Source organism: Protomyctophum parallelum (genome assembly GCF_964188405.1).
Source record: "Protomyctophum parallelum genome assembly, chromosome: 10".
Taxonomy (NCBI): Eukaryota; Metazoa; Chordata; class Actinopteri; order Myctophiformes; family Myctophidae; genus Protomyctophum; species Protomyctophum parallelum.
Window position 1 is genome coordinate 39,491,271 of NC_139704.1, and position 13,893 is coordinate 39,505,163.

Consider the following 13,893-nt stretch of genomic DNA (forward strand, 5'->3'; position numbering starts at 1 on the left):
TGCATTATAAAGACAACCTTAAAATAAACCTTGGGCTGATGTCTGTGACTTGTCTGCTGCAGGGGAATACATCTTATAGGAACGTATAGGAACATTTCTGACCTGAATTTAGAAAAGCTTCTCTTGTGTCCTTTGAACAAACACCTCTTGTGAGAAAGATCAAGGTCCAGCCTGGCCACTTCATAGTGAGGAGGAGGAAACATTGATAGGCAGTGGGAGAAACTTGCTTCCAATTGAGAGATACTGTACTTGAGTAGAATAGATGTCTCTCTCTTTCTATCTCACACACAAACACACGCCGCGTACATGTGCACACAGTTATCTTTATTCTATTATATTTGCTACTGTGGTTTGAGTTGAGTTATTGAGTTCTGAGTTGTCTAGATTTAGCATACCCAAACACAGGTGCCAATTCGCGCACACACACACACACACACACACACACACACACACACACACACACACACACACACACACACACACACACACACTTTATTTTAATCCACAAATTACAATTAATTAAAGGAAACAAATATAACGGGGTTGACAGTTCATGTTCACTTAAAGGACCTATAACATAAAATTCTACTTTTTCAATTTCTTTTGTGTTTTTGGGGCTCTCATGTGTGTTTTCTATCCCCACAAATAACCAATTTTGAACAATCAGGCCTTCATGTCATATGGGTGTTTTAATGGAAATTGCTGTCAGGAACAGCTCGACTGATTTTGGCCTCATCGTGATGTCACCAATGTCACCCTAATTTGTATAATTCCTCCTCTTCTTCAGTCTTCAGTTCCAAATTTGCATTTCCACTTTGTTTACAATGTCCACCATTGTTGATTTTCTAAGCTGGCATGGCATGGAAACAAGCCTGGTTTTATCTAGCATCAGTATTATAATGACTAAAATATTAAATAATCTGCATATCAGCACCCCCACCACCTCAGGACATTGTGGTACTGCAGCTAAAACTGCTTTCAAAGTCCAGAAAGAAATGACAAGGCCTGGTTATATCAGAGTGGTGATTGAGGCTCAAACCATTAGAAATAACTTTGAGGGACATAGACAATATGATATTAAATATTAAAAGCAGTTTTAAAATGCATGTTATTTGCGCTTTAAGGATACACATGGCACCTCCTCCTACACACAGACAAACTGCCTATAACAGCCGAAACAGAACAGTGTTTGTAGTATGGCAAATCTACAGCGATACCCCAGGATTGTTATACTTCCAAGTAATGGTTGATACTTAGAATGTTTATCTTGGAATGCCTGGTCCATGTACAAATCAAAGACACAGCCCACCTCCAGAATCAGGACCTCCTTGTGACTGGTGTTAACAAAGACAACATCAGGTGTATTTGGGATGTTAGCAAAGACATCGCATGCACAGCTAAACCAATCTGGTAACACTCTTGAATGTTTATACATTGCTGCACTAGATGGCACATACTTTCGAACTGCATCAGTTACTAGGTCAACAATCCGGTCGTGGTGAGCAATATACTGTACACATTTTTGTATGCACTACATCCATTTGTTACACACACACACACACACACACACACACACACACACACACACACACACACACACACACACACACACACACACACACACACACACACACACACACACACACACACACACACACACACACACACACACACACTGTACGTACGCACAACCACACACGCACAAACATAGATGATCAAACACACTTGACTTTTCCATTTGTTTTCATTGCCAAATTGGTTTTGGAGCAGTGAGAGCTCAGCTTATTGTTTAATAAACAATTTAACTAAAAGTTTTTCCTGCTGATCTGTTTGACTGACAGTTTTATGAATCTCTGAGATAGAACTGTCTGACTTGGAACAAAGTTAACTAGTAAACTGCTTTTGCCATGTTGCTTGCTGTAGCTCAGCTTGCAGCATTTATATTCACTGCACTCCAGTGAAGTGAAGCTTTAGTTAATGTAGAGTAACTGGTAGCCTGAGCTCACTACAGCTTCCAAGTAGCTTGTCCATTTGATTTGATTTATTTAATTGCTTTCTCAGCCAACATTGCAGGAGGTTAAAAAGAGATCCGAGGATAATATACATAGAAAAGTCATCCATTTATTTCCACAGTGGTCCACTGCATGGTAGAGATGATGGACAACTATAGTCTACAGCAGTGGTCCTCAAACATTTTCATGTCAAGGACCCCCAAATTGATATGCATTTGGCCGTTAGTGTTAGCAAAGCGCCTGACTGTAATCTTTCCTCCAGGATATACTTGGCTATATGGGAGTTATTCCGCTTCATTTATATTAGATTGTGGAACGTAGACAACAAACTAGCCATTCCAGCACAGTCCCTCTGGGGTTTGAGATATAAACAGCAGATGGGCCCGTCCCTCTGGGGTATGGGAACAATATTGTTTGCATGAAACATCTGACAGTATTTCCCTATAAGATATCAATGTGTTTTGCGTGTTGTTTTCCTAAACTCTGCACTGATTAAATGTGCTGTGATGCCATTTGGGACCTCATGAACATACTGTAACAGTTGCAGGAGCGGTATACAAACAGGCTTGGATCAGTGGAACTGGTGTTTCAAGGTTTTATAGAAATAAATATTTTTGAGTGGTGCAACCATTCCTACAACCAGGAATGTCCGTGTGTATCATGTATGTATCCGTCATGAGCACGAGTGGTGTGCGCATGCGTGAAACCAGCAATGGCCAGCAATGTCCGTGTGGGGTAATGCTGTGAAACCTCAGTGAACGGATCGGTCGTTCGTTCGTTCACTAAAATGATTCGTTCATTTCGTTCATTTCGGTCCTGTAAACTATAGGATCTCCCGTACGGACCATACTCTATGGCACGGACCCACCAGTCACTCGAACGAGTCGTTCAATCATTGGCCGAGCCAGGCCGATCGTCCTTCCAGGCTATGGGATTTTCTCTGGGAGGGATGGGGTCTAATCTCCTCTTGTGCGGCTGAGTAGCCATTTTTTCCCCTGCGCTCTATGGTAGTAGCAGAGTAGCATTGTCAATTAGCATCGAACATTTGCGCTCGTTATAGCTAAATACGGTATTAAAAAATTATGAATTATGATCTCAGTTACAATGAAACTGAGGTGTTTTTTTAAAGGGTAACTGTTCCGTTTTGGCAGAGTCAGACGATCCGCGATGTCAACACCAGTCACTCCTCACAGTCACCCCCACTCATGATGCCTTCTACCCGGGCATATTAATTTCCTCTTTACGTCCCCTGTCTGTCTGGGACGCTGGGACCATCAGAGCTCCAATAGCTATAGCAATTATCACAATTTAAATAAATAAGCATCTTGAAACTATTTCACATTAACAATGTTGGTAAAACTAAGATATTTATATCCACAAATAAAACACACATCAATGCTGCGTGCGCTGCGTGCGTGCGGTATCGCACGTGTGTGTGTGTATAGCACGTAGCAACACAATGCTGCGTCGTAGCAACACACATCAATGCTGCGTGCGTGCATGAACGCGGTGCGTGTGTGTGCATGACCGCGGTATGTGCGCGCGTGCGTGCACGCACGTGTGTGTGTGAGACCTTCAAGTGACGCTGTTGAGAAACCTTGAAATTCATGCACAGACTAGAGTACTCAACCAAAAATGTAAAATGACACAGATGCTTTCCTGGTTCTAATGTTTTACAACCTGAGGCAAATTTTACAAATACCTTACAGTACAGTAACTATAACAATAAATGTGTAGTTGCACCACTCAGTTTACACGGGTGTGATTTTTTACATTTGCTTAGTTATAGTTGATTAGCGTTTCGGCAATTGTTCGGGGGCCCAATTGCACTATCCTCATGGCCCACCAGTGGGTCCCGGTCCACAGGTTGAGAATCACTGTGCATGTGTGACATAGATGCACGGCCTCTGTGTGTGTGTGTGTGTGTGTGTGTGTGTGTGTGTGTGTGTGTGTGTGTCTCTCTCTCTCTCTCTGGTCTGCGTCCTGGCAGATGGCCAGGTGCACATGTCATAGCTGCGTGGGGTATGTTGTCATGTTTAGTTTGTTGGTGTTCTCTTCTCTCTCTCCCCCTCTCTCTCTCTCCCTTAGCTCTCCATCTATGAATGTGCATTATATTGTGCAATGCATCATTGTACTGTACAAGCTGTGTGGAAGTGACAGACTTGGCAATTGTAATAAACTTACTTCACCAGTTTAGACCAACAATACCACAATATAGTTTTGGTGTAACTAACTCATTCATTAGATGGAATTATTATTATTACTTGTGCAAGCAGAGGGTGCGCAAGTACTGGCCAACCAGAGCGCGACAGAGTGCATTTCTAGTTATTACCAGTAAGACGCCCGAGGGTGAAAAGCGACCGAGGTCGCGTAAACGAGGCTTCCGCCTCGTTGACGGAGACTGCTGGGCGAGAGCTGGCGCTTTGGCATGGGGGGTCAGATCAACATGGAATTAATTCTGTACTGGCCATATAAGGAGCGTGTCTTGAGTGTACAGGGTTTGATTAGGTCAGATCAACATATGGAATGTCAGAACAGGTCAGCTGCATAGAGTACATGGAGATCTAAGGGTGGTAGAGAGTTGTCGAGAACTCTAGTTCTTGCCGGCTGCCGGGCACTAATAACCTACGGTCGCAATTATTATAATTACTATTATTTTTCATGCTTGGATTATTAATCAAGTTGTTTCACGGCCGGAGGGAGGCGTAAATTGTCATAGTGTAGATTCCATATGCAACACTCTGGATTCAAACTGCCGTGTCCCACCTTGTATTTTCAATATAGAACATTTTGGAAGGGATTATTGTGATTTTAATCAAACCGTGAATATTTCTAATCAGTTCTCTTCCATGATTTGGTCACATACAGTAGGCGCAATAGTCTCTACAGACATGATTTTATGTTTTTTTTTTTATTGTTTGTGAATATTTGGTGTGTGAATCTTTCTCCTCAATCCTTATTTGATCTCAGCTGCTTTGTGAACAGGTTTTTAAGAGAAATCCCTAACTAGGAGGTTATAGTGTCATGTAGGAGAACACAAAATACTTCATATATAATCTGATCCCATTTTCTGAACTCATTTGACTGTGAAATAATGAATGATGAACTATGATAATCATATCCACATTATCAAACTTTTCAAGTGTAATTATATTTTAAGGAACAAAGAGGAGCATTCTACACACTGTTTCAAGCTTACAAAGGGGGGGCCCTAGAATTCTGAATGACATGGCGATTATTTTAAAGATTTACTCCTAAATCGGACACTTAGTGGCTAGTTTTAGCCTTAAGATGTTTCATGAGTACACCGTCCCCCAGGATCTTATTAATCAGACATCACAATCCACAAAGGAATCCCGAGGAACCTTGTCTGTTTAATGAAGTGCTGGTTGTATAAGCTTGAGACAGTGCAGAGCCTTTTCTTTGTTCCTTAATGGTTTATTTAACATACCTGTTTCAAACACCTTTTTAAACTAGGGTGAGGGAATTTAATCTGAAAAATTATCTGGGAAAACATTCCTTAGCAATGTTATCCGTAATCACAAATGTTATGACCTGGAAATGTGCCTATGGCCGTTTTTAGGAGTGTTTTTTTGTGCAAAACAAATGCTTGCAATGGAATCATTCTGAGTCATGAAAAACCCCTAGTTTGACCCCTCACATGCTACTTAAAGCAGAATGAAAATGTGTAAATGTTGCCTGCATACATAGGTTATTAATGTTACCCCAACTTTCAGCAGCTGTCACAGATTCCCCTAGGGAAACATAATTTAAATCTTTGTGAGATGTGTTACTAGACACCTTTACAAACACATTGGTGAAGAAATGTATTGATTTGGTTAGGACTTTATTCTCAGATTTTCTTTTAAATATCCCCCGACTACAAATGTGGAAAAACTATTCCTTTTCACGGGTGTGAATATATTCTGAAAGAAAATTGTATCATTGTCAATGTTGAGATATTCTGTAAAAAAAGATACATATACTGTACAATATTGAGTTTGATCAAAATGCAAGAGCTACATAATGTGGAGAATGAACGAAGGTGATCGCATCTCCCAAGTGTTGAAGAATTGCAACGTTGTTAATAGAACAACTGATCAGTGCATGTTGTGTCAGCCGTGTATCATACTGTTAAAACAGGCATGGGACTGTAGTGTAGCTCATGAGGAATGCTTGTCTCTGTGATTCTGTAGCGCCACTGGTGGCTTCCAACCCCATCCACAGTGGCTCAGCCATGCTGATGCTCCTTTCTGTGGTGTTTGTTGGTTTGGCTGCATTCTTCATCTACAAATTCAAAAGGTATGTTCACTCTGAGATCAAGCAAAGGGTATAGTATTTGCTTAGGTTTAAAGGTAGTATAAGTGATATTTTTGGGGGTTAAAATGAAACAATTATTGTGAAAAGGTAAAGCTCTATCTTTTGATAGTGATCGTTGCTATAGAGAGTGTTTGTTCAGAAACAGGGCTCTCCTCGTCTCTCGTCCAGCTCTTTACTATTTTAGAAAATATATATTTTCAGGTGGGTTTCCAATTTCATTCAATCGGGAGATAGTTCCCATTTTTCCGCTTAAATTTTATAGTATTCCAGTGTTCCAATTTTGTCTGCTCATTTCTTCTTGTCATCACTTGTTTATTCTGTATCCTGTATGAGATCGATCTCCTTATTGGTTAAAATTGGTATCCTAAGTTCCTGACCTGAAAATGCATTTTCTTTTAACTGAAGAGCTAGAGAAACAGGGAGACCTCTGTTACTAGGAGTAAGTGATATTACGGTATTAAATTAGCTTTTCTTTTTTACACAAACCCTAGTGTCCCTATTCGGGGGCAAGCATCCATTGAAAATAGCAAATCTACAAGCTCACAACTGAATGAATGCAAGATGTTGTGAGCTTGTAGATCGGCTCTTTTCACCACATAGACATTTGATGTAGACTGAAAAAAAGGAGAGGGCCAAGTATATAGTACTTGTGTAAATATTACAATCTGTGATGTTGCATTTAGCACTCTGCTTGGTGTTAGGAAAATCCCTTGGATCCACGTTCAGGCTGAGGACAGCCACGAGAAGGAACCGGAGATGATGGGCTCGGTGGGGCCGAACGATAACATGTCCAAGCTGAAACTCAGTGAATTCCCCTCCCCGAAAGACCTCATGGAAAAAGACCTGGAGGCCCGGAGCAGAGGTACGTTATCTTTACACAGTTAAATCCTACACTGGGATTTAGAGTCTGCAAGGAGCTTGTTTAGTGCAGCTATTTTGAGACCTACAAGTTTACCAATTGGAGGCAACTTTACATGTGGTGTCGTGAGGCCTCGGCCAGGGGAAGGTGCCACAGGGGAGAGCGAGGGCTGCCTTGTTTTGAAACAAAGTAGCTTGTTATCTTAATTCCCATGTTTATCAGAGGGGTCCACATATCGAACAAAGGGGCTTATGGTCTCAGCTGTATTTGTTATTTATTTTGGTTTGTATCTTTATTTCTTTATCTTTTTATATCTTGCATAATAGCAACTGTAATGTAGTCTACTGTAGTCCTACATGTGCGACTGTTACACAGCAAGCTAATAATAGCACCAAAATACAATATACAGTAGCACATGCTTGTAGTATGCTAATTGGCTATGCCAGGTTTTGAAGAAAAAGCATGCATCCAGGAATACATTTAAAACATATAAGGGAATCATTTTCCATGAATATTGCGAGGCTAGCAGGGAATATATAACATTTTCCAAAGGAAAGTGTATGTATGTATATTCCATGCCTACTCAAAATGTCTATACTGCAAGCTGTAAATTAGTTTATTTCAAATCAGGGCAGTCTTGATATGAGTCATATGTTAATGCATGGCTGTAAAGGAGGCCTGTCACACTGTTGGGCTGTGATACAGAGGGGAAACATGCTCATTAATTTTACACTGCCATAAACACGGTGGTTGTGTGGCATTTGGTTTACACCTTACTGTTTTATCTGCATTTTCTCCTGTGTCAGAAGGCTAATGAGGTTGGTTATACATTATAATAGAATTATTTCCGTTATGTTGTGGTTGAAATGATGTGACATCTAAATTCAAGTATAGGTGGGGACAGCAAGGTTTCTACATTTCCCCTGGTTATCAATGCAATTATTTTTTGGTGTTTAGAATACAGAGCTGCTGTACTCGTGACTTGCATTATTGCAATGGCATCTCACAAAAGTTTCAGGCGGAAAAGTCGAGGGTTTTTGTTTGTGTACGTGTGATGTCTTCTAGAGCAGGGATGTGCAACCTTTTTGAAATAGAGTGCCAGTTGTTTTTCTAGTTAGTCAATGTGCCATCATGGCACCACCATGTCAACATTAATTTTAATGATGCCACATAAAAAATTCCAACGTATTTTTATTGTCCAGTCGACGAATATAACCTTTTTTCCATATGTTTTTAAATACTTTCTTTCATATTGTTATAATGATCATTATATTAGAATCAAAGCAATACCCCAGCTATCTCCCAGACTCCCCATGCAGTCCCCAGTCAGAGCTCAGTGTTTTAATGAATGTGCAATTATGTGCAGCATTTTCATTTAATTAAATTTGACTAACTTTTTTAAATTGTTTATTTTAAACCTCCCTCTCACACTTATGCCAGTGTGCCAGACTGCCAGTGATGTTCGCGGTCCACCCATCAAACCAGTTATTACAGCAGCCAGAACCACAATCAATTGATTGTGGTTCTGGCTTGGATCAATGGATCAACAACAACAAAAGATGAATATTGTGGAAAAGTTAATTGTTTTGCACTCCGTCCGTGTGTGTGAGTCCGTGTGTCCTTCTGCCCGTCTGTTACCAGCTAATCTCTGGCACCGTTAACCCGGTTGATGCCAAATCTTGCACACACACTCCACTCAGTTTTCCAGAACGGACTGTTATAGCGCCACCAGGAGGCCGACTTTTGAAAAACCCTTTTTTAAAATATTACTCCTCCAGATTCTGTCCAAAAATCCCGCAAATCGTTTCACACTATCTCTAAAGTCATGTGTTCAAGACGGATCTGTCCGATATTTCATATTCCATCCTAATTGGCTAACATTGGCTTTCAAAGTTTGCAGGATTGGCCCGTTTTGAACAAAAAGCCTCAAATCATGAACGCAGCGTGCAATTTACGTGAAATCTTTCACAGACTTTCCTACTAGGCTGAGGAATATATCCCACCCTTTTCACATTGACCTGTTCTAGCGCCACCAACAGGTGGATTCTTTCTAAACATATTTTGGAACAAAATGCCTCAAATCATCCAATTGCCCTTTTCACATTGGCCTATTAGAGCGCCACCAGGAGGCCACAACCTGACCTGCCCCAGTGGAGACCTGTTCCCAGAGGGGCAATTTATCTAGTTTTTTTCTGTAATATAACTTGATATAATATGAGCTGTAGCATATGCCATAATCGATTAAGATAGATTCAAATTAAAAAGGTTTGAAATATTTAACTTTATGCCCAATGAATCTCGAATATATGACAGAACTGCAATATATATATTTAGATGAACAAGTTCCTATGTACCACAATGAAAAGTCATTATTTTCAAGGATTAAAAGAAAAAAAAAGATGTATACTTATATTAATACAATATTATCATTACACTTTTAGTGTTTTGCCAATTATTTGGGCGCCCGCTCGCAATACCCTCGCGGCCCACCACTTGGTCCCTGGACCATAGGTTGAAAACCATAGTTCTAGAGGCGATGTTTAAGGCCCATTTTGACCTGAGATCAGATTAAAAAAATGTCTTCTACATCCCGACAGTTTTCTGAAAAAGCTATGTACTTAAAATTACGAAAAGTACTCATTATGCAGAAGATCCCATTTCGCAAGTTTTCAAATGTACAAAATGTAATTTATTTTGAAAATAGCACCTCTACAAGCTCACATTGCGAGCTTGTAGATCTGTTATTTTCAAATGGCTGAAATGTGTATAGGGCTGAAGTGGTCAATTTATGTTTTGTAATAATAATACAAATCTACAAAGTAATTTGTAACTAAAGTTTTCAAATAATTGTAGTGGAGTAAAAGCACAATAATGATCCGAGATGGAGTAGAAGTAAAAGTATTTGAAGTTGGAAATACTCAAGTACAAATACCTCAAAATTATACTTAAGTACAGTACTTAAGTAAATGTACTTTCACCACTGTCTGCAAGGTGGACTGTGCTTGACAAAAAGTTGCATTGCGGTGTGCCTGACATAGACGTGTGGCCCCCCGACCTTTTTTTCTGGTCACTCAGCACTTTGGCCATTCTTCATTTCCCAGCCTTGCTCACCTTAATCCCGACCTTGCTGATCTGAAACAAATAAACCGCTTTGGGTTGCCTTCAAAACTTCTTTATTCACAAAGGGCAGCGGCGCTGTGGCCGGGACAGTGCACAGTGGAAATCTTCAGAGCTCACTTAACTGTGACTGTGAGAGTGTACGAGCATAACCAAATGGATCCGTGAGGGTCCGTTTGGTTGCAGAAGTACAAATGGATGAATTAACACTTAGGATTTCAACTGTGCGGGCGGCAGACGTAGTCCACAGGAATTAACTGGTTTTCTGTGTGTAATATATTGTCACTGTCGGGGTGGAAACCTTGTATGTCTGGTATTTTTCAGGAAATTAAAAAAGAGGGGGGGAAAAATGTGTTCCTATGGATCCAATTAGTTAGGAGATTTCGACACATGCTCCTGTTAATTATTTTCATTATTCAAACCCGCAGACAGGTGTAAAGGGTGATTAATAGCATTGATTTATGAAAAAATGGAGATAGGAGGTTTACCACCTGAAAGTGATGATTATGCTAATTCAAAGGAGTTGACATTGTTTCGTTTATCGCATTATGTGTTTGTATTATCCCCAGGAGGAGTTGGAAGAAATATGGAGAGAGTGATTACGAGGGAGTTTCCCAACTGTACTAATGTCTGAGACATACTGTGTTGCAGAGTACAGTAAGTACAGACTATGGTGTTAAAATTGTGCTCAAATGCTTTGCTGACATTGTTTAAACAACGCTGATATAGCTGCTACCATTCAAAGTCATGTTTTTCATTTACTCACCTATGAATAGACTGATGTGTATTTTAAAATACTTTGTAAAAACAAAACAAAAACAACCCATAAATACTGGACTGACATGTAAATATACAGAATACATCCATAATGTGATACTGTATCTGTGGATGCTTATTGGAAAGGATCATTCAATGCACAGTTGATGGAGATGTGTTTAGGGCGATGGAACAATGCTTTCAAATAAGAATGTTTTCTCAGATGCTGTTGTGAAATGTATACATATATAGGCAAAACTTTTAAGGCATACACTGTGAAATTGTGTTCATTTAACTCTTGTGTAAAAACGACCCTGTCAGAGATAAATGAACACTCAAGACTTTCACAGTGCAGGGTTCTAGATGAAGACTTAAAGGTGGTAATAAGTGATGTACGTTGTGTTCAAATAAGTTAAATATTCCCATAGTAATCATTGCTATAGTGTTTGTTCTGTAAATCGGGGTCTCCCCGTCTCTACAGCTATTTAATACATTTTCCGGTCGGGATACCAATTTTATCCAATCAGGAGAGAGAACTCATAACTCATTAGTAAAGAGCTGGTGAGACAGGGATACTCCTGTTCCTGAACACTCACTCTATAGCAATGATTACTTCATTAATGTAGAGCTTTAACCATTTAACAAAGAAAATTTAAATCTTTGGTTAAACCATAAATATCACTTACAACACCTTTAGGCCTTAATTTTACTCCATAGCATGACAGATGCGATGTGTTAAAATCTATTATTGTAGGCCTGCTACACCATTGTGCCATGGAGTATAAATTAAGCATTAAGGATACTGGAAACATGTACTGTACATACGATAGAAGATGAAATGTAAAGCTATACAGTCAAGACCAATCCACTGAACAGTCCAAGAATAATGTTTCCATAACATTTCATTAAGTCTATAATGTATAGTTGCATTATCCACTTGAACCACAGCGTCCATATTCTGGAGAGCGGGGGAGGGGGGGGGGGTATCCGATATACAATCTCACAATATGTTGTGATTCATTGTGAGCTTGAAGATCTGCATTTTGGGGCATTTGGTGTAGATGGAAAACAGCGGTCCAAGTACAGTTCTAACTCAAGTCTGTTTTACTAAGACTAGAGGGTTTATAGTGGTTATGTCCACCTTTTGTAGAGCAGCATGCCACAAGTCACCATCAGTAGACTAACATAATCTTTCAGTAAGCGAGTATTTATCATGGTGATTTTAAAGTTTATTCAACATATTAAATGAAGAAACATTCTGTCTTATAGTCTAGTTGTGCCGTTGGTAGAAATTTAGCATGATCTATCTATGACATTGTTAATTTTCTATTAGCTTTATGAAAGCTTGTTTGAATCACATTTCTTACTGTGGAAAAAAAGAAAATTTGCCATTTTCAAATTGTTCCAAATAAATGTATTTTTTTATGAAAGTATACCTCTCTGTCATGTACATGCATGCCTATGTACCTATGGGAATATGCATTAGTCTCTTACTCTGTTGAGCAAGTTGCCTAATATATACTTTGCCGTACGAAAGCATCACTAGCTGAAAATAACTGATTTCCAACAAACATATAGTAGAAAAAAATCTAGTAGTAGTAATATTGAAGAATAGGCTATTTTCTGTGGGAAACTACGGAGCCCTGGAGTGGCCATGGTGAGAAAAATAAATTATCTTGTTCAAACAAGATAATATCTTGTTTAAACAAGATAAGATAATAACTCTACAATTATGATCTTGGAAAATCTTCAAACTTTTTCTCAAACCAAATTAAACTAGAAAAGAGTGTGGTTGCCGCAGTGGCTTACATATGCCCCTCCCACTAATATTGCCAGCCAATTACAATGCCGCGTCACACCTTAGATCATGCGTAAGTAATTCGGAGGGGATTTAACCCCCAGAATTCATGTTTTTGCGAAAAACTGTTACATTTCTCGCATTATGGATTATGGATGATTTATGGATTTATGGCCCCTTCTACTAACTTCGGAAGACGATTACGGCCGAACGATACGCACTACCACAATTCTGCAGTTGGTGTTTTAATCGGATAGGTCCAGAGATCATGTGTGCCGATTTCTGTGAGATTTGGACAAACTCTGTAGGAGGAAAAGCAGTGTTTTGGAAAAAAATCAAAATGGCGGAAAATCTATCATGCGTGGGGAGATGTATGGGGAGATGCGTCATGACCCAAGGAATCCAGGGAAAAATAATTTTGATTTTACGACCTACGGTTCAAGAGTTATAAGCCAAAAGGTAAAGTGGGCTGTTATAGCGCCACCATGAGGCCGACCTAAAAGATTATAATTTTAATTAATTTTAGTGATAATTATGAATTTATCCTCCAAGTTTTGTAACTATAGTCCTCACAGTCTCAGAGGAAAAAATACTTGAATGTGATTTTTTGCATTTTCCCATTCATGTCAATGGGGAAATTTAATTCACTAATAAATTCATATCAATTAAACTATACAACATTTCTCTTAACAAAATACAAGCACACGATTCCCGATTTTTCAGGTCAATTTGACATATGGCTCAAGTGCGTACAGCGTACAGTGTGGGAGGTATAATGCGGCAAACTAAAGACTAATCCAGTGGAATAATAAAGAGGCAATTCTGGGAAATTGCAAAGTGTGGTTGCCTACATCGCACCTGTCGAAAATGGAATTGCTTTTGGCTCTGCGTTGATTGAGCCACCCTCGACATGTGATTCAGATTTGGGATGGATCGGACATTCCGTGCGTGAATTGTGGCATTTTCCGTAAAATAGGCCCCTCCCACTAACGATTACGGCTGAACGATGCAGAAGATCTAAATTCTGACTG

At 39.5% G+C, this 13,893-nt stretch overlaps 1 protein-coding gene across 1 annotated transcript in view; it reads left to right on the top strand.

Annotated features, from left to right (window-relative positions):
- LOC310865416 (VPS10 domain-containing receptor SorCS3-like) overlaps nt 1-11,011 on the top strand; it is a 61,227-nt gene extending 50,216 nt beyond the window's left edge. Inside the window, exons 25-27 of the mRNA XM_083774521.1 lie at nt 6,209-6,314; nt 7,034-7,194; nt 10,878-11,011. Of these exons, the coding sequence (XP_083630647.1) occupies nt 6,209-6,314; nt 7,034-7,194; nt 10,878-10,942 (332 nt within the window). The 3' untranslated portion in view covers nt 10,943-11,011. The remainder of the gene's footprint in view (nt 1-6,208; nt 6,315-7,033; nt 7,195-10,877) is intronic.
- Nucleotides 11,012-13,893: the final 2,882 nt, after the last annotated feature.